The following is a 21,748-nucleotide window of genomic DNA, read 5'->3' as shown; positions in this document are numbered from 1 at the left end:
TCCGCCGGGAGTGAGCACAGGAGGAGCCCAGGAGGGGTCACCGCAGTCACTCAATTCCAGAACAGGATGAATGGCCATTCCACCCCTCGGCTACATACTTGCCCAGAGACAACCAACACTCGGATGAGTATTGCACTTTTCAGAACCACACCCTCCACTAATTACCCCACGGCAACCTCCCACCTCCTCCCAGTCGCCCCCCTCCTGGCCCTTTCCCAAGTCACCCGCCTCACAGACTCCCTCCCCCCCAGTCACCCCCCTCCTGGTCCCCCCCAGTCACCTGCTTTGGGGGCCCCCTCTCCACCCAGTCACCCACCTCCCACGCCCCCCTCCCCACTTTACCCACCTGCTGCCCCCACCGCTTTTAATGCCCTCCTCCCCCACACCTGCCCCACTGTCTAGGTAACTCTTTCCCTACAGGGAGGGGGCAGGGAACCCTGGGCCACTCACCTTGTTGGGTTGGGCTGGTGGGGACATGACAGGCTTGGTGCTGGTCAGGGACTTCTCCACCGAAGAAAGACGAAGCTCCAACTTTGACAGCTTTAACCGTAGTTCCTCCACCTCTAGCCAGGGGGAACAGAGAGAGCAGCTTCAGAGTATAATACACCCTCACAGGGAACATCTGTTACCCGGGACGGACCTCAGAGACGACAAGGTCCAAACTTCACTGAGACACAAGAGAGACTGTAGATGCTGGAAATCTGCAGCAACACACACACAATGCTGGAGGAACTCAGTGGGTCAGGCAGCATCTATGGAGAACGGTCAACGTTTTGGGTCGAGTCTCTTCATCTGGACTGGAAAGAGGGGAGATGGCCAGTATAAAAAGGTTTAAAGGGGACCCGAGGGGCAACTTTCTCATCCAAGGGGTGGTCCATATATGGAACGAGCTGTCAGAGGAAGTGGTTGAGGCAGGTACATTAACATTTAAAAGACAGGTTCATGGATAGGAAAGATTGAGAGGGATATGGGCCAAATGGGACTAGCTTCCCCACACCTTTTTATACTGGCTTTCTCCCGTCTTTCAGTCTCAGCCCGAAACATCGACTGTCCATTTCCCTCCATAGATGCTGCCTGACCTGCTGAGTTCCTCCAGCGATTTGTGCATGGTGCCTGAACTTCATTCACCGTTCATGTCCCGGGCACTGTGAAGACAGTGGTTGTTGCCAACTCCTAAATGCCCTCGCCCTGGCTGGCTTGCCAGGTCATCTCGGAGCACACTGCAGTCACGCACATCAGTAGGTCTGGAACCGACCGGGGAGATCAGGACAGCAGGTATCCTGCTCTAGTGGGCACTGGTGACAGGCTTCTATGACAATCCAGTACTTTTGTGCTCATTGTTACCAATAAATAGTTTTGATTCAGACTCCAAATCATTAATCAAATTGAAATCCCACAGCTGCCATGGTGGGGCTGAGCTGGATTGTTAATCCAAGCCTCTGGATTACTTGGCTGTGCCATAACCACTCTTTTGCCTCGCACACATAGCATGAATATTACTTGCCTTTCCTCCCACCCCACTTCCCCGCCACCCCCCACAGAACTCCTGCACAGAAAGCCATTCACCAATGAATCCATCCTTTTTTTTTTTAAGTGCCTTAAAGTGGAGTATCGTGTAGTTTTGGTCACCCTGTGAAAGGAAAGATGTTATTAAGCTGGAAAGGATGCAAAGAAGATTTACGAGGATGTTGCCAGGACTTGAGGGCCTGAGTTATAGAGAGACGTTGGGCAGGCTAGGGCTTTAGTCCTAGGACTGTAAAAGATTGAGGGGTGATCTTATAGCAGTGTATGAAATCATGAGGAACATAGATAGGGTGAATTCCTAGGCCCAGGGAACCAAAAACTAGAGGGCACAGGTTTAGGATGAGAGGGGAAAGATTTAAAAGGGACCTGAGAGGCAACTTCTTCATGCAGAGGGTGGTGGGTATGTGGAATAAGCTGCCAGAGGAATTGAATGAGGAGGTACAATAACAATATTTAAAAGATATGTACACAGGTACATGGATAGGAAAAGGGTTAGAGAAATATGCACCTGGTATGGAGGCTCCAATGTGCAGGCTCACAAGAGGCTGCAGACTCAGCCAGCTTCATCACAGGCACAACCCTCCCCACCATCGAGGACATCTTTGAGAGGTGGTGCTTCAAGAAGGCGGCATCCATCATTAAGGACCCTCACCACCCACACTCAAGACCAAGGAATTGATTGTGGACTTGAGGAAGGGGAAGTCGGGAGAACACACACCAGTCCTCATTGAGGGGTCAGCGGTGGAAAGGGTGAGCAGCTTCAAGTTCCTCAGCATCAACATCTCAGAGGATCTATCCTGGGCGCAACACATTGATGCAATCACGAAGAAGGCACGCCAGCAGTTCAACTTCATTAGAAGTTTGAGGAGATTTGGTACGTCACCAAAGACTCATGCAAATTTCCACAGATGTACAGTGGAGAGCATTCTGACCCTCTTCACGTTACTACCGTCAGGGAGGAGGTACAGGAGCCCGAAGACCCACACTGAACGATTCAGGAACAGCTTCTTCCCCTCCACCATCAGATTTCTGAGCAGTCCACGAACACTGCCTTGTAATTCCTCTTTAGCACTACTTATATCTGTAACTTACAATAATTTTTAAGTCTTTACATCTTGCACTGTACTGCCACCTCAAAACAACAAATTTCATGACACGTCAGTGATAATAAACCTGATTCTGACCTTTTTAAACTGGCCACCTCCCCTCTAAATGGATGATTGATGGTCAGTGTGGAGTCAGTGGGCTGGAGGGCCGTTTCTGTACAGTATTACTCAATGACTTGATCATAGACAGAGGACATACAGCACGGAACCAGGCCCTTCAGCCCAACTGGTCCATGCCAACCATCAACCAACCATTTATAATGGTCCCATTTTATTCTCCCCACATTCCTGTCAGCTCCACCCACCTACGCTTGGGGCAGTGCAACAGTCAATTGACCTACCAACCTGTCCACGTCTAGGATGTAGGAGGAAAGCAGAGCTCCCCGAGGGAAACCCATGCAGTCACAGGGAGACCGTGCAGATTCCATGCAGGAGCAGCTGCACCAGCAGCACTGTCCAATCCAATTCCCATCAACTGTGCTGTGAAGGAGGGCGGCCAGATTGTAATCACACAGTTTCCTCACATCTCCTTGAATTCTGCCCACTCTGAAACACCTGACAGTTCAGTCCAAGACTGAATACTGAACAAGTCTTGCTGCGAGCAAACATCAACCACTTCACCATCGAAGGCGGCGCATCTAAACCGAACACTGCCACGTCTGAACTTATTATGGAGGAAAGGTCAGCCAGCTGAACGTGGTTGGATCTCAGACATTGCCTGAAGGACTCCAGCAGTGCTGTCCTGTGACAGATGACTGCTGTCAGACAACCACCTCCCTACTCCTTTGTGTGAGGTACGAACGACTCCAGTCAATAGAGATACCCCACCCCCGCCCCCCATTTTATCTGAACATTTCAGTTAATTGCCATCTTGATGACAAAATTAGTCACCCTCACTTCAACTCTGGAATTCAATTCTTTTGTCCATATTTGGACAAAGACTTCAATGAGATTTGGAGTTACGTGGTCCTGGCAAAACCCAAGCAACATCACTGCATCTGGTCACTCGCAAGTGCACCATGGCAACACAACCAACAACACCTCCGTCCCCTGCTGATGGTTGAAGAGTACAGTGAGGGGACAGGGAGCAGCTTTACACATTGCCCTGGTCTTTGTGGTCAGGTGACATCTGAGCACATCATCAGCCTTCAGAGGGTATGCTGGCCTTCAAAAATGTGCATTTTAAGAAGTATGTCATCTCAGAATCTGCATTTTTTTAAAAAAAACGAATCATTTGCATTTTTAATATAAAGTTTCTCAACATCAAATCAGTCATTTAGACGTGCCCTGGCCAAAACCTTCACCCAACTGAAATGGTCAATAATCAGACCCATTTCACGCCAAGGGTTTCTGATGACCAATTACAGTGACACAAGAGGGCAGCACTATACTGCAGATATTTCTCTCTGGCTAGTCATTCCCTGCATTAATTTTGAATAAGCACATTGTATTCTCCAAGGATATCATTCATAGCCTTGAAAGAGCGACCTGCAACACCAAGGCCTTGGATATGAAACACCAGGACAAAATGGACCTGTTCCAGTTTACAGTCTGTGCTTGACATGTTATTGATCTGCACTTGATGCCAATTCTCCATACAAGCCATTCAGAATTCAGAAAATTCAATAACTTGGCTAAAGGAGTTGTGCTACCTCTTCAGTAACACAACCAGGATGTTGTCAGGGCACATGTTACCTGTTGCTGCTGTGGGTTAAAGTGGAAAATTGGCTTCTGTGGCGATGGATTACACATTGGCACCACTGGCTGACAATGGTTGTAAATGACACAACCTTGCCTTCTGAACCTCTGCAATGGGCTCCATCATTGACTGAAGAATGGATTGTTAACGAAGCCTTCACAATTAAATGTGCCAGGGCCCTGACCCACCAGTTAGTTGTGGAATGTCTTGGGGTATATCTACAGCCAAGCTGCTTCTGCTGTCTATGGTCCAGCTCATTTTGTTTATCTAGTGCTGAGCCTAGCTCTTCACTGAGAAGGTTCAATGCAGATAGTAGCAGCAGGCTTCAGTGGAAAAGTAAATACAAAAAGATGCCAATGTGCTGTCACTTTTGTGTGAAAAAGACAGGTCTGTAGACCAGTAATGGACAGGGCACTGGTGAGTTGTGAAGTCCCTCCACTGACACTCACTCTATAAACTCAAGAACAACCAACACGGGAATGAGCAGGTGGACTCTGACCTGCCAGTCCTACCACTGGGACCCAGAAAGGAGGCAATGCTTTCCGGATGGGGGAACATGCCTGTCCGAGTGGGTGCTTCCTTCTGTCTGTCTATATCCAGTCTACAGTCTGTCTATACCTTTTGTTACCTCTCGCTGCCTTGATGAAGCAGTCAGCATAATCAAAGACCCCACCCACCCGGGTCATTCTCTCTTCTCTCCTCTTCCATCAGGATGATGATACAGGAGCCTGAGGGCATGTACCACCAGGCTCAAGGACAGCTTCTGTCCCACTGTGGTAAGACTACTGAATGATCCCCATACGATGAGATGGACTCTTGACCTCACAATCTACCGTTATGACCTTATTGTCTATTTGCACTGCACTTCCCTGTAGCTGTGACACTTTACACTGTATTCTGTTATTTTTACCCTGTACTACCTCAATGCACTGTGTAATGAATTGATCTGTACGATCGGTATGCAAGACAAGTTTTTCACTGTACCTCGGTACAAGCAACAATAATAAACCAACACCCTCCAACTTCTAGGAAGTGTCACCTTCCTTAGAAAATGCTGATGTTTTGCCTTCCACCAGAAGGTGGATGGGTGACAGTGGCGCAGCTGGTAGAGCTGCTGTACCACGGCCGCAGCGACCCAGGTTCAATCCCGACCTCTGGTGTGGTCTGTGTGGAGTTTACACGTTCTCCCAGTGACTACGTGGGTTTCCCCCAGCTGCTCTGGCTCCCCCCTACATCTCAAAGACGTGCGGGTTGGCAGGTTAATTGGCTGCTGTAAGTTACCCCCTCGTGTGTGGGCGAGTGGGAGAATCTGGGAAGAATTGTTGGGGATGTGGGGAGAGTAAAATGGGTTAGGGTACGACTAGTGTGGAAATGAGAGTTTGATAGTCAGTGCAGACTTGGTGGGCTGAAGGGTTTGTTTCCATGCCGTATCCCTCTGAGGATCCAGAGTGAAGAGGGAACTTTCCCTGATGTCCTGCCCAATGTAAGAATGTGGCTGAACGTACTAATCGCATTAGTTCAAGCTGAACACAGGCTCCCACCCTCTCTCTCAGCGAGGGAACACTGTGATAGCAGTTATAGCTTTCTCCCCCCAGTATCACATACCCTTGTGCAAGCTTTGGTTCTCCTTTTCTAAGCTGGTGACGCGGGAGCATAACTCGACATCTGCACCCTGTACAGCGCTCTGCGAAGAGAGAAGGTAGATATTAGCTCAATGTACAAGCAAAAGAGGCACCAGAAAGTAGGTTCTTGTCTCCCTTCCCCATTGGTAAGAGACCCAAGAGTGGTAAGTGTTTGATAGCAGCACTAATGGGTGATCGGCTCTGGATAACACAACGCCAAACTGCAGTAATGAGCTCTTACCAAGGGGGAGGGTATGAGAGGTAAAAAGCACTGGAGCCCCAAGGAAGCAAGCAGCAAGCAGTCATACGGGCCAGGCAGAGGAAGGAAACAAAAACACCCCCACACATTCTGTGTCCACATCCGATCATTTAAACTTGTTAGTGGGCATTGGTAAGCAATAGCTGATTATACTCAAGAGTCAGCCACCTGGGGAGCACAATCACTTTGTACACACATGCCCCATTTTCAGGAACACCCTCAACACCAGTACATGTTCCCCAAGATTACTATTTGGTAACAAATCGAAACAGGTTAGATGCTTTAGGATTGATGTCTCATTGGCATGGTTCCCACCCAGAGAAAACGTACCTTTACGATTCAGGGAACCCATTTGGAAACTTTACGACCCACGTGATACACACTTTGCCCGTTGTGTCTGACCCAAAGAACAGCCAGCAGTGTGACTCCACCTTCCCAGGCAAGACCCGACAGCACGATCCAACAGCTCACAGCTCTAGGTACTGTTTACATGTGGAATGGCCATGAACTACTGAATCACGCAGGGTATCACGACAGGGGCATTTCTGGTCCATTCTCTGGCCAGGCACCACTGATGGTGAAGAGCAGCTATTCCATCCAAATGGCCTCCGTTGACTTGTTCAAAGGCAGGTGACTGCAGCACCTCAGCATTAGTTTAGCACCAACTCAAGCCAAAAGAGCCAAGGGGGCCTTGCATGACGTTGGATGGGGCAAATGGGCGGATGACGACCAGTGGGCTTGCCTGTGGTAGGGCTTCAAATGCTTCCTCTAGCAGGACACGGTGAGGAGCAAAAGGCTGGGCTCGGCTTGGCTCTCCGCATGCAGCTGGGGTGGAGGAGGAAGCCACACGTTACACTTGGGAAAGGAGGTGCAGTTTGGAGAAGCACACAGAGGTGGGGGTGGGGTTCTCAATCAAATGCCAAAGCAGACACAAGCTGCAGCAGCGTACTTACTTTCTGAGGATGAACAAGAAAGACATTCTTTTTGGGAAATAAAAACAAAGCTTTAGTAGTTTGGTGGGGTGGGGACACAAATCATCGCAATCATTTCTTTCAACTGTCATGCGGATATAATTAGAAACACGTCCAAGGAATAATCACACTCTGCGCCCTTTCTCTGGTGTAACACAGCAAAGGTCCGTGGGGTTGTGATGGATATGAAAGGATGCAACGACTCAGATTAACTGCTAACTTCAAGTCAAATGCATAAGAGACCAACACTAAAATACACACACACACACTGCATGAAGATGATCGATTGTAGCAACAAGAGACAGAGCCAGCGACAATATCCCTACAATACGATTACAGTGCCATGGCATGTTAAAAGTTGCAACACAAACACACGATGCACAAGTCAACAGGAGTGACTCCGAAAGCCAACACGATGAATAGTCAGCAAAGCGAGTGGGTGACAAGGATTAGTGATGAGGTGGGTTACTGGAAGGACAGCATGCCACCCGACATCCAGGCCTGCACTGCCATGGACCCTCACATAGCTGGAGACTGGGTCGATGTTATCATGGGCCTTTTCTTTGGGATTTCTGCCGGCCTCCCAAACAGACGAGATCTGGTTGTGGAAATACATGGATGATGGAGGTTATGGGATGTGATGGTCACAGCACTCCACGAGCCCCAGCTTCTCCTCGGGCTGACAGAAAGCCACCGACACCAAAGCGTACTTACACCGATACCAGGAGCCCCAACGGGCTACATTCTCTCTCCTGGAACGTTCTCATGGATTTGCTGGTACGTTAGGCAGCATTGCCCAGTTAATTGCAACACAAACCCCACCCCCCCACCCCATTGCCAATTCAGTGATCTGATTATTAGCATGCAGGAAGGAACCTGTCTCCTCACCTTTAGCATCACTATTAAAGAGGGTCATAATTTTTAACTAAAGGCTATTCGTTTTTCAAAAACAAAAAAAAAACTGCCCTTCCTAACAGGCACCTTAGTTACTGGTGGGTCTGAGAGGGGCGGCTCTTGTTTTCACCACTTCAAAATGCTTTAAAATGCTACATAACCTTGAAGCTGTTGTTTTCACATACAAATGACATTCCTTAATTCAATGCAGAGCAGTCCTTTCAGAACTATTACCCCATATTCGATTTCTGGCCAGATTCCCGGTGATGTTGTTTGACAAAGAACAGAAGAAGCTCTGTGTGTATTGTGGGCTCCCCTTCACCGTGTGCTGATATAAGGGGAGGTTATTGGTTGCTACTCCCCAAGCTTTGACAAATCAGGAAACCCCTCCATAGGCTCACTTATGCTCTTTATATTAGAATATAATGCACCAGTGAAACTACTCAATTCAGGTGGTTCAAGCCAGTATTAGGGAAACCTGCTGGAGTTTGTTTAGGTCGTAACTGGCCGTGCATCGGGTGTTTTTGGATGTTCAGTCGGCCTTTGGTAAGGTGCCACACAATATGAGAGCACATGGGGTTGGGGCTAATGCACCGATATGGACTGAGGACCAGCTTAGGGGTAGAACACAGTAGGAATAAATGCGTGATGTTCGGGTTGGAAGACTTAACCAGAGGGATTGGGTCCTGGGGCACCAGCTGTTCTGTCACAATGAGTTGGACTAGGTGATCAAGTGTAACGTATCCAATCTGCTGATGATACAAAGCTGGTGCAGTGAGCTATGACGAAGATGAAGAAAGGCTTCAGGGGAATACTGGAAAATGAACTGTAATATGGAAAAAACATGAGTTCATCCAATTTGGTAGGAAGATAGAAAAGCAGAATCTCTTTTAAATGATGAAAAATGTTGGTGTTAAGGAGCTAGATGTCTAGCACACCAATCAATGGAAGTAAGGCACAGGCACAGTTAGAAAGGTAAATGGTATGTTGGCCTTTAGTGCAAGAGGACTTGACCACAAGAGCAAAGATGGTACTGAAAGTAACCAAGAATCTGGTGAGACTGTAACCTACAGTAGTGTTCACAGGCCTGGGCTTTGACCTAATAAAGGATATATCTGCCTTGGGAGCTCAGGGGGGCAAATGTTTTCACACAGTGGTGGGTATATGGAATGAGCTGGCAGAGGAAGTGGTAGAGGTGGGTACAATTAGAATGTTTAAAAGACACGGAGGGGTATTTGGATAGGAAAGGAGAACAGGGATATGGCCTAATACGGGCAAATGGATAAATGTAGGGAGGGCCCATGCAACAAAGGTTCAGCAGATTGATTCCTGGTACTGTGGGGCTGGGCAGTAGACTGCCCTCCAAGGAGGATGAGCGTATACTCTAGAAGAATGACTTAATGAAGGCACCTCACTAAAGAGGGTCAGCACAGTGTGCACATTCTATTTTCATGAGAATGGATGTGTTGATTTTAAGATAAATTGACATTATCGATGTTTCATTGTAGTGTGAAATAAAAAAAAACTATTTAGAAATCGCCTTTCTGCAAATCAGGCCAGGTGAAAGATGTACTTAACGAACCATGGGCAGAAGTGCTCTCTTGAGCTCACCATTGCATGGGTAGATATGAGATAATGTGTGAATTCGTCCCCGTAAGTTACAGAACAAAGTGACACATTCATAGAGGAGTCCTGAATTCCTAACGTTTACTGGGTCTGAACTGCTCATCCAGAGCAGTGTTAGTTTCCCATTTATACATGTACAACAAGAAGGAGCCCCATATCTCCTCAATCAACAGCCTGTGGCATTGAAATGTGCCACCCTATAGAAGGCTTTCCACTGTGCCTTACAGGCAATCCCCTAGAATGTGTGAGCATTCAATAACTGGCTCACAAGTGTACACTGCTCTAGCAGATTCAGTCTTGGGTTCCATTAAACCTATGATACATAGCTTAAGCCAAAATAAAAGGGTGCAAAATGGCAGATACTAATGCCAATGAGAAAAACATGAGCCAGTCTACATTGATTCAGATCAGAAGGATTAAAGGGACGAAGATAAATTATGTAACCACTCTCTTTTATTAGGTATGGCTGCATTCTATTTTACTAATGCAAACCTGCCATCTCCTGGGAGTACTGGTGCTGTTGTAGGTGAGTGGTGGTGGGGGATACCCACAGCAAAGACTGCTTGAGTGTTTCAGCCATATTGCTAGCTGCAGACGGGTCGAGGTGCTGGTGGGAAAAGTGGCTTCATGCTGCCTTGGTTGGAACTCACCAGTACAGTCAGTCAGAGTCAGCTGCCAGTTTGTAGGATGTGATTTAGTATCATGAAACACTCAGGACGAGGAGGGGGAAAGTGAGGGGTAAAAAAAAGAGAAACAACCTCAGGAACCTCATTACTGTCTGTGTCCAATGACCTCAAATAAAAAAGTGTTTTTTTTTAAACTAGCCAAGATTCAAGAGCAGAGTCGTCATGCTGGAACAGTACAAAACATTAGCTAGGTCATAGCTAGAGTCCAGAGTACAGCTCTGGACATAGACTGAAAGTAATTGATACAAAGTTTAGGGGGAAATCATGCAAAGAACGGTCATGGTTTGGAACTCACTGTCTGAAAGCATGGTGGAAGCAAAAGCCCTCGTCACCTTTAACAGATAAGCACCCATGCAAGGCTACAGGCAGAGCCGGGAGTGGAGTTAGTCCGAATAGCTTTATCAGTCTGTAGGGGGCAAATGGCCTCTTCCTGTGCCATAAATTTCCAAGGTTCGATGATGCAGTGCCTGCCGTGGTTGGATAGCTCATCTTCTACACCAAGATAGGCAGGGTGCTGATAGAAATGAAGCAATGCCCTCTCCCCTGCACCCAACCTGAAAGAAATCAGGTCTATCAGGGCAGAATCTACCCATCAGAGAATTGAAAGCACAAATCCACTTTGATAGGGGTTTTCCTGTCAGATTAGGGACTTCTACTTTACAAAGGTCCTGTGGCAGGGATTTCAGCAACAGTGAGCATTGCTACAACATGGAGAGGGTTCCAGGGGTCAAATCCTGCTCCTAATTTTAATGCTGGGGGCAAGAGAAGGCCGAGGCAAGATATATTATCGTATAAAATTTAAAAAGTAGCATAACCTACAAAGTTACATACCAGGTGCTGGAAGTGGGACTGGTTTTAGTTACTTATGGTATGTACACAGTGGGCCAAATGGTCTTCTTATGTACCACGATTTTAATAGGTTGGGTTAAGTGGATGTTCTAACTAGATCAGGGAAAAGCAAAGTCTGCTTTTATTTTCAGGAATTGGTGTGACTTTAAATGTTTGTTTCATTACCATATTTAAAACAAATTTCTGTTAAAACATTTGATTGCATTTCTAGCCAGATGTGATAAGTTCTCAACTTGCCATTGTCAGAGTTGTACAGCATAGAAACAGGCCCCTGGACCCACTGTGTCTATGCTGACCACCATGCCTATTTATGCTAATCCCACAGCTGCATTAGCTCCATATCCCTTTATGTCCTGCTTGTTCAAGTAACTGCCTCTTAAATGTCACTGTTCCTGCCTTCACCACCTGTTCTGGCAGCTCATTCCAGATACCAACTACTCTTGGTGTGAAAAATTTACCCCTCAGATTCTGTTTAAACACCGTCCCCTCACAAACTTATGCCCTCTAGTTTTAGACATCCCTACCACGGGAAACAGACACTGACAATCTACCCTATCCATGCCTCTCATAATTTTATATACCTCTATCACGTCACCTCTCTGCCTCCATCGCTCCTGAGAAAGCTCCTCCAATCTCTCCTTATAACTCGAGCCCTCCAATCCAGGCCACATCCCTGTGAATCTTTTCTGCACCCTCAATAGCTAAATCACATCTTTCTTGCAGGGTGGCGACCAGAACTGCACACAATACTCCAAGTGCAGCCTAACTAACGTTTTGTACAACGATAACACAAGGTCCCGACTCCTGTACTCAATCCCCTCCCCTCCCCCCAACCCCCCCGACCGATGAAGGCAAGCACACCGTATGCCTCCCCCTCCTCCTTGTCTACCTGTGTTCCCATTTTCAGGGAACTATGTACTTGTACCCCAAGGTCTCTCTGTTCAATAACACTCTCCAGAGCCTTGCCATTCACTGTGTATGTTCTGTTCTGGCTTAACTGACCAAAATGCAACACTTTGCACTTGTCCGAGTTAAATTCCATCTCCCACGCCCACTTTCCCAGTTGATCTAGATCCTACTGTAACCTCAGACAACCGTCCTCAAGGTCCACCACACCACCACTTTTAGTTTCAACCACAAACTTATTAAATACGCCAACTAAATTTTCATCCAAACTATTAATACATATGACAACAACAGGAGATCCCTGCGCCACATCACTGGCACAGGACTCCAACCCTCCACCAAGCCAATTTTGTATCGGATTTGCTAACTCACCCTGGATCCCATGTGTACTAACCTTCCGGTCCACCCTAGCATGTGAGACCTTGTCAAAGGCCTTGCTAAGGTCCATGTGGACAATGTCTGCTGCCCTTCCCTCAACAATCCTTCCCGTTACTTCAAAAAAAACTCAATCACATTCGTGAGCCATGACTTCCCAAACACTAAGCCATGCTGACTATCCCTAATGTCCTTGCCTTTCTAAATGCAGCTAAATCCTGTTCCTCAGAATCCCTACCAATAACTTTCCCACCACTCACCAGCCTGTAGTTTCCTGGCTTTTCCTTGCAGCCCTTCTTAAAAAAAAGGCACAACACAACCTGGGACATCTGACCCCCAAAACAGAGGTACACTTGACGACATCTGCTCTAATATGTTGTGTAGACATTTTAAAACAAAATGTGGTGTGAACACAAGTTGAATGTCACCTAGCTGTCTACTGGTTAAAAGGTTTGAGTTTTCTTTCCGGAAGGCTTTGTGTGCAATTAAGTGGGGCATCTCAAGTCTGCGGCCAGCTAAGAGGAGCAGGTACTCACTCCGGCCAGTGACTTCTGGATATTCTCCCTGGCTCTGGCAATGTCTCGAAGGATGTTACTCGCTCCGTTCTCCTAGGTAGTGGAGAAAGAATTTAGTCAAATGCTTGATCTCTGGTCAAACGACAGCAAAAATACAGTCTGAGGGTATGAATGACTGGCCAATAGGGGAAATGGCCACAGTGCCCTGTGGGAAAAAATAGCTGCAAGCTGGGCTCAGAACCTCATGTGAACCACAGAGCCGAGATTTCACTGCAGCAGAGTGCTGACAAAGCCTCTGAGTGATCATGGCTAGCCCTCACGCCTCAGGAAACTGCTGTGAAAAGCTGAGCTGCAAATGAAACAAATGCTGTTAAATCAGAGCACATTCTCTCGTCCATGCAACCTTACTCCTTGACGATAGAAGCAGCAAACAAACACCAAACCAGCAACTGAGATCAGTGTTGAGTTAGCAGGAAAACCCCAGTCCTCTGCCTCCCCGGAGCATTCGAGCCCAAACCCGAGGTACACTTGATCTGCACTAATATCACCCCCTTTAACTGAACACTGTCAGCAGCAGTACATGCAGATTAGCTGTTAGGGTACAGTAGTAGACTGTTCAGTGCCAGAAAACCAACAGCACTTGGGAAGGGGCTGGAAGTGTTAAAACTAAGATGATGACACCAGAAGACTTTCTAGTTTGCTTTACATCAAGTGTAGAATCAGAATTTGCACTGAATGGAACTGCTTTTAGAGTAACCCAACAGAAAGCATTTTTAGGGCCAAGTCTTTGGCTGGGGAAATGAGAAGCAATTGGGAAGTGAACAAAAGAAGAGGGAATTTCTGATTTATTTTCCAAAGAGCACAGAAAAAGGGGATTACGGTTATGTACATTAATGCACACGGGTAACTCAATAAGCAGCATAAAATTGCTTTAAAACATCTGATTGCCAACTTGAAGGCTGATTCCCCACATCATTCAGAAACACCCCAACCCCAGATAAATCAGACTGAGGTGAGTCCTGATTTGCACAGCTCAGCCAGTTGGTGATGACCAGCTCAGTCCTCTGGGCAATGATGTCACAGCTTAGATCCTTTGGGGGGTGGGGTGGTGGTGGTGTCTGCAGCAGGCCAGTGTATTTCCATATTAATCCAGAAACGTGGTTACACAAACAGGAGCTGGAAGTTCCCTCTGGTCAAGCATCCACGTGCTAAATGGGTTCAAATGGCTTTGTGCATCACTAAGATTACCACTCTCATCACAAGATGGGATTTAAGAGAGCACTGATTTGGGTGAAGACCCAGAGTTAATCCTTTGCCCAGTCCTGCACATCAGTGGAAACCTAATCCTTTAGCAAGAATATCCTGCTATTGAAAATAGCTTCAAAACCCTCGAAATAATCAGCATTAACTTGATTTAACAAAAAAAAAATCAGACCATCGCTCAATGTAACAGACACCAGCTCACTTAGATCTGTGCCATAGTTTGCCAGGTGAGCAACATACCACTGTGTTTTGACTTAAGACACTGGCAGGGAATATTGCCTTGCAGTCAATATGGGAAGTACACTCCCATGCTCTCTCACAGTAATGGAGTAGGTTAGTAATGAACAAAACCTGGGGAGCACCAATGAGTTGAACCAGCTTCACGAGGTAAAGCATTGAGTGATCTTCCTGCTCTGCCCAGTCAAGATCCACCAGTGGCCACACATTGCCCGGGATTGAGTCACGATGGGGGCTCTTCTTCAGGTCCAACAACAATCCCTACAGAGTCGCTGACCTGCCTGCATCAGATACCTGGACCCTGCTGCAAGTTTCCAATCAGCTCAGAGGCCATCGTCTCAACACCGTCTAGACTCGGATGACTTGTCCACTTAACAACAGCATCATAAACACCTCACAAGTAGAATGGCACATCGTATGAAGACAACACAGAAAGGCAGAGGGCCAAACCCTGCCCACAACATGGGTACACAGATATCACCCCACACAATGGCAGGGAAGTTGCAACTCAGTTGTGAAGATCCTGAACCATGGCCACACAACACCCACTCTCAGACCCCGAGCAAGAATCCACCCACACGCCTCCGCTTCTTTCAACGTGGAGCCCATCACTCAGCAACGAGTTTCCAACTTTTGCCATGAACATCACCCATTCTTTCATTGCAAGATGGCTCAGCACCACCTCTCAAGGTGACCAAGGGTGGCTAAAAAAGTGACCTTGCCAGTGACATTCTTATTCTAAATCTTCATTCAAGGAGCTCCAAATCAAGATGTGGAACACACTGTGTGGAATACTGTGTGCAGTTTTTGGGCCCCTTATCTTAGGAAGGATGTACTGATGTTGGAGAGGGTTCAGAGAAGATTCACGAGGATGATTCCCAGAATGAAAGGTCTTACGTACGATGAGCAATTTTTGGCTCTTGGACTGTACTCACTGGAGTACAGAAGAATGAGAGGGGACCTCATGGAAACATTTCGAATGTTGAAACGACTGGACAGAGTAGATGCGGCCAAGCTGTTTCCCCTGGTGGGTGAGTCCAGCACTAGAGGGCACAGAATTAGAGGGTACCCATTTAGAACAGAAACGAGGAGAAATTTCTTTAGCCGGGGGTTGTGGATTTATGGTATTCGTTGCCACATACAGCTGTGGAGGCCCGATCATTGGGGGTGTTTAAGGAGGAGACTGGAAGGTATCTAATTAGTCAAGGTATCAAGGGATATGGGGAAAAGGCCAGGAATTGGGGCTAGATGGGAGAATAGTTTAGCCAATGGTGAGGTAGTGGGATGGGCCGAATGGCCTACTTCTGCTCCTTTGTCTTGTGATCTTGTGATTAATTTGTGCACATCATGGAGAGTCTATGTCTGAATTAATGCTCAAATAATTTCCCATTTAACTAAAGATACTGAAAGTACTCAAGTGGGTGCGATCTGGGTAATCCTGGGAACAGATAGATTAAAAAATTAAATTCTTGACGCAGGTTAGGGTAACAGCAGAATCTAGCCCAGGAACTCTCCACTGCAATTTCTAGCCTCTCATTCATCACCAACTTTCTTAGCCCAAGCATCAAAGAAACAACTCAGTGCACAAGAGGGCACACGAGGTCTAGAATTCCCTGTACAAGCCCCAGTACCTCCCTTTCCTCCAAGCAGCTCTGCCAACCTTCACCTGTCCTAATACCCTGTGTACCTCAATGTCCAATGTGTCCAACTTCTAATGAATGGTTAACGGCCCAAAAACGTTAACCGTTTCTCCCTCCATTGATTTGTCTACCAAGTATTTACAACATCTTCTATTGTCTGACAGTGCCGTGAAGCGTGGGATATTTTCACTGCATTAAACATGCCAGTGTCACTGTTTTACAGGAAAGCCCATGACAGATGAAATTCAGTTGAGACACTCCAAATATGAGAAAGTATCACAAGTGCCCAAAGAAAGGACCGGGGTTTTCATTTTCTTCAGTGAACTACAGAGGAGGTGCGTGTGTTTACAGCTCTAATCAAAATACCCACTGATATTTAAGAACAGCTTCGGACGTAAGGGAGGCAAAGGGGTTTGAACAAGGGAATATAGACTGGTTAACCGGACATCAATGGTGAAGAAAATGCTACAGTCCATTATAAAAGATGAACACTTGGAAAAGAGTGACAGGAATGGACAAAGTCAGCACCCAAAGAGAAATCGTGCTTGACAAATCTACTGGGATTTATTGAGGATGTAACTAAACAGATGGGGTAGAACTGGGTGAATGTGGTGCATTTGGACTTTCAGAAAGCTCTTGGTAAGCCCCACGAGACAGCAGGGGTAAAATTAAAGCACATGGGATTGGGGATAAGGTGCTAATGTAGAGAATTGGTTGGTCGACAGGAAACAAAAGGAATAAAGAGGTCCTCATCAGAGTGGTAGGCAGTGACTGATGGGCTACGAAAGGATTTAGGACCAGGACCCAGCTATTCACGATTTGGATAAGGGAATCGAATGCAGTTTCTCCAAGTTTGTGCATACACAAGGCTGATTGGGGGGATGGGGGAAGCCTTGAGGAGGATGCAGAGAAGTTCCAGGTTGATTTGGGCAGGTCTGGACATGGCAGATGGAGGACAAAGTGGGTAATTGTGAGGTTATCCGCTTTGGTGGCAATAGGAAGGCAGAGTATTATCCGAGTGGTGATGCATTGCAAAGGGAGAAGGTGCAATCAGACCTGGTAGTCCTTGTGCACCGGGCTCTGAAGGCGAACGTGCCGGTTATTGAAGCAGCAAATTCCATGCTGGCCTTCATTGTAAGATTTGAGAACAGGAGCGGAGATGTCTTGCTGCAACCCAACAGGGCCTTAGTGAGACCACACCTTCAGTAACGTGTAGTTCTGGCCTATTTACGGAAGGGTATTCTTACTTTGGAGTGAGTTCAGTGAAGGTTCACAGACTGATTCCTGGGAAGGCAAGACTGACGTACAAAGCAAGATCGAGACAAATAGGCTAATGTTCAGTGGAGTTGAGAAGATTGAGGGGGAATCCCACAGAAACCTACAAAACTTAACAGGACTGAACAGATCAGATGCAGGCAGGACGTTCCCGACGGTGAGGGAGTCTAGAACTAGGGGTCACAGTCTAAGGATAAGGGGCAAACCTGAGACAAGGAGAAATTCCTTCTCCCAGGGATTGGTGAATCTGTGGAATTCTCCACCACAGAAAGCAGTTGAAACCAAATCATTCAATATATGTATGGAGTTAGATATTGTTCTTATGCCTCAAGGGAATCAAGGAATGTGGGAAGAAAGCTGGCACAGGGTAATGAATTCAGTTAATCAACCACAATCATGTTAAATGCCAGAGCAGGCTCCAAGGGCCAAATGGCCTACGCCTGCTCTTATTTTCTATATTTAAACAGTGAAAGGGTAGGCAGACATCTTGCATGGCTTTCAGAGACACAAGAGAAACTGCAGATGCTGGAAATCTGGAACAATATTCACATACACACACGCACAAAAAGTGCTTGGGCCTGAAATGTCCACTGTTTATTTCCCTCCATAGATGTTGCCTGACCTGCTGAGTTTCTCCAGCATTTTGTGTGTGTTGCTCTTGCATGGCTTTACAAATAAGAAATTTGTAACTTGAAGGATTAATATTACCTTTACTATACATCACTTCTCTCTCTCTCTCACACACACACACTTATACTGGGGCATCATACTGTACCTGCACAGCTGGGGAGTTCCGCACCACATTTTCTACTGGGGTATTGGTAGGGACCGATCCAGACAGCTGCCTGTAGTACTGCACCTCTGCATCATCATACTTGTACTTATCGAACCAGATATTCTCGTTTGCTAAAAAGTTAACTGCCATGGTCCTAGAAGGTGGAAGAGGTAGCGAAAGGCACAGTAAGACTATGTTCAAGGTAGAGATAAAAGTTCACAATATCTACACAGATGCAGTGCTGTTGGCAGACCAAAAATGTAGCTCAGTATGGGATAGAGAACCGGACCTACAGCTCAGTGCTGGTCCCACTGTAACACAGGCACTGCTCCATCCTTTAAATCATTACAAAACCATCGCTCATGTTATGGTTCATACGTCATTAAATAGTAGCTGGATGACACCCCAACCTGAAAGATCTTTTACTACAGCAACTTAACTGACCACATGTTCAGCCTTCTACTCTCTGTTCACTCAACGTCACTACTCCCCATCTGTCAAACACTCCACATTAATGGAGGCTTCCCATTACTAATCACCAGGTCTGCCCAGCTATAGTGCGATTAAAAAAGCTACTCGACGAGAGGAGGACCAACAATGAGGTTTTAATGTTAGTCTGTGCAGCCAGTCCTACAAAATAATCACTAGTCCACACAATGCAAAGTTTCAGTTGCTGTAGCTAGCTGGGATGGGAAAAGGTTTACAGACTTACATCAGCTGAATATTTTATAATCTTATAAAACATAAATAATGCACAAAATAAGAATGACGCAAGGGGAGATTATAACATTCCGCTGATGTGATGTTGGGATTGGAACATCAGGTGCAATCTTCCAGAAGTGCACACGTCATTGAAAAACCACTCATCTCAGCCCATGCAGATGCCACCATACTCCCTCTGCTTGTGCAGGAGCATCAATCCAACAGTAGGGGCTTGTCACTGCAGAGCTCATCAACAACTAAGAGGGCCAGAATGATGTAGAGACAGCTACAGCACAGAAACAGGCCCTCCTGCCCACTGAGTCTGTGCTGACCATCAACAACATGAAGCCATATAGGAAGGCCATGGATTTACACTGCGAGATTAAAACAATGGCATTGATAACAAATGACCGTGAAGCTAATGGATTATTATAAAAATTCAGCTGGTTCAATAGAGCAGCTTTGGAAGCAAACCTCCTATAGGCATCAGTCTGATCTGTGACTATGGACATCACAACACTCATCCATTATCAAAGTGGTTCAAAATACCCTTCACATCCCTATAGTGCAATAGACAGCAAACCTCAGTCTCGGCAGAGCTGCCTAGACCACAGGAATGAAAATAACTTTAACACACAAAATGTTGCTTCAAAGAAACCTTCAATAACAATTAAAAATAAGTCTGCCTGTTACGTTATTTACCAAGTGATGTAACCCCATCTAGCGCTAATTGCAATGTGGCCCAAGATTCCCCTACACAGTCCTCAGATTGCAGTGACCCTTTGACAGGAATTGCCTGTGATTCATACTCTTGACAGACAAAATACAGTCTCACTGCCACTGTGCTCCCCTCAGTTCATTAACACTTAGTGGTCATTCCAAATCAAGAATAAATCAGAAAATGAGGTGATTATCACCACAGTATCTCTGGATTACCTTGCCTCACGAGGTAGCAGCTCACCTTCAGCTCATCCCCGACACCCTAATTTGTCCCTGGGCTCTACAGCTGACCCAAGCAGGGGTTCACTTGGGAGGTCAGTGGGTCAGAAAGCATCAGCTAAAATACAAAGCCACTCAGATCTCACATCAGCTGACGGAGGCATGCAACTTTACTAAACGGTGGCACTCGGGAGTCAGGCAGGCCAGATTACCAGCTGACCAATTTGATGTCATTCAGGTAAAGTCTCCAACCTCCCCCCACCGCGCCCCAATTTAATGGGCAGACATGACTTTGTGCCATTTTACAAGGTGCCCAATTAAAGGATACAAAATGCGTCGGAGGGCTTTCAGAAGTGGGGAGAGATGGCAATGTACTGTGGGGAACTTTGTGAAACTTGTGTTGAGTTAGGGCGTACTAAATACAATCCAAGCCTACTTATCCTGGCGCCACGGACAGCAGGGTGCAGGGGTACGTCTTTCTGCCGGTGCTGCTGGCGGAGAGGTGGACACTGGCTCCTGGGTCTTGCTGGGTGCTCTCTGGATTCCAGCCAGGTGATAGCGCAGCTCTGCAGCATCATACGTGGGTTTATTGAACCACACTGGCTCGTTGTCCTTATGAACGAGGTGCTGATTGGCTGCCACTGGAGACACTCCCCCTGTGGATGACGGACAGGGCTCAGCGGTACGAGGGGGGCATGGACGGATGACACGGGGGCCACCCTGGCCTGGGACTTGGTGCGGTCCATCTCTCCCCGCCGCTCGGTCCTCGTACAGGGCCTCATAGTAGAGCCGCTCAGCGTCGTCGTACAGCGGCTTTTCCAGCCACACCCCGGGTGCCAGCAGGTGCCAGTGGGTCACAGGACACGTCCCGTTCACTTGGGGGCTGGCGAAGCCAGGGGTGAGCGGGGTGGCGGGAGTGGCACTGATGTACCCTTCGTCCGGGGTGACCCGTGGCTTTGGAATCCTGCGGGAGCTCGGGATCAGCAGAGAGCGAGGCACACCCGGCGCCTGTGACCGGGTGACAAACAGGCGTTCGGCCTCGTCGAAGGCGCCCTTGTTGACCCAGACTCCACAGACGAGGTGGTGACAGGCCACTGCAGGGCGGTTTTCGCGGCTGGGGGCGGACGCTTTCGCCTGGGCAGGGCCGGGGGATGCCCCCAGCCGCCCCAGAGCCAGCCCGCGGTCACTCTTTGCCTCTTCCGGTGGGTGCCAGTCAGGTTCCTCCGCGGGCACCAGCTTGGGACGCGGAGAGCTCTTCCCCTGCCTCCTCTTGCTCGTCTCCTCTTCCGCCAGCGGACGGACCCCGGGCGCCGGCTGCATCTGCTGACCCACCCAGAACAGCCGCTCCGCCTCGTCAAACTTCCACTTGTCCATCCAGATGGTCTCCAGCAGGAAGGGATGCTTCGCTGTCCCCATCCTCAGAGCGCAGCACAACACAGGGAAGAAAGCTCAGAGTAAGCACAGAGTAAACCAGCAGAGCCGGCGCTGAACACCAGGCATGCAATCACAAGACAACAGTCTTCTGCCTCGAATGGGAACCTGCGTTTCTGATGTCACCACACCCTGCTTATGAAAGCAACTAGTTTTAACTAAGTTTAGCTCTTTTCACTCACACACACACACACACACACACACACACACAGTCCAATCACTAGTTTTGAGGAATCCATTTTGAATCAGCAGCAAATTCAGAAAGACAGGGTTCAGGTCACATTGTAAAACAAGAGGCATAGTCAGTCAGAATCTTTTCCCCAGGGTAGAAGTGTCAAGTACTAGAGGACATGAACATAAGGTGAAAGGGGGAAAGATTAAAGGAAATGTGGGTTTTTTTTCCCTACACAGAGAGACGTGGGTGCCTGGAGCGGGCTGCCAGGGGCGGTGGTGA

At 47.4% G+C, this 21,748-nt stretch overlaps 1 protein-coding gene across 4 annotated transcripts in view; it reads right to left on the bottom strand.

Moving 5' to 3' along the window:
* Positions 1-21,309, bottom strand: part of eef1db (eukaryotic translation elongation factor 1 delta b (guanine nucleotide exchange protein)) — a 28,640-nt gene extending 7,331 nt beyond the window's left edge. The window contains exons 1-6 of one of the 4 annotated variants that reach the window (XM_052017000.1): positions 20,300-21,309; positions 18,223-18,376; positions 13,054-13,125; positions 7,705-7,779; positions 5,935-6,013; positions 451-563 (exon numbers count right to left, since the gene is read on the bottom strand). In XM_052017000.1, the coding sequence (XP_051872960.1) occupies positions 451-563; positions 5,935-6,013; positions 7,705-7,779; positions 13,054-13,125; positions 18,223-18,376; positions 20,300-21,279 (1,473 nt within the window). In that variant the 5' untranslated portion in view covers positions 21,280-21,309. Of the gene's footprint in view, positions 1-450; positions 564-5,934; positions 6,014-7,163; positions 7,191-7,704; positions 7,780-13,053; positions 13,126-18,222; positions 18,377-20,299 lie in introns of all 4 variants that reach the window. The other 3 variants (XM_052017001.1, XM_052017002.1, XM_052017003.1) reach the window with 3 other exon arrangements.
* Between the last annotated feature and the right edge of the window lie 439 nt (positions 21,310-21,748).

This window comes from Pristis pectinata, chromosome 5, assembly GCF_009764475.1.
Source record: "Pristis pectinata isolate sPriPec2 chromosome 5, sPriPec2.1.pri, whole genome shotgun sequence".
Taxonomy (NCBI): Eukaryota; Metazoa; Chordata; class Chondrichthyes; order Rhinopristiformes; family Pristidae; genus Pristis; species Pristis pectinata.
This window is presented reverse-complemented; position numbering and strand designations above follow the sequence as displayed.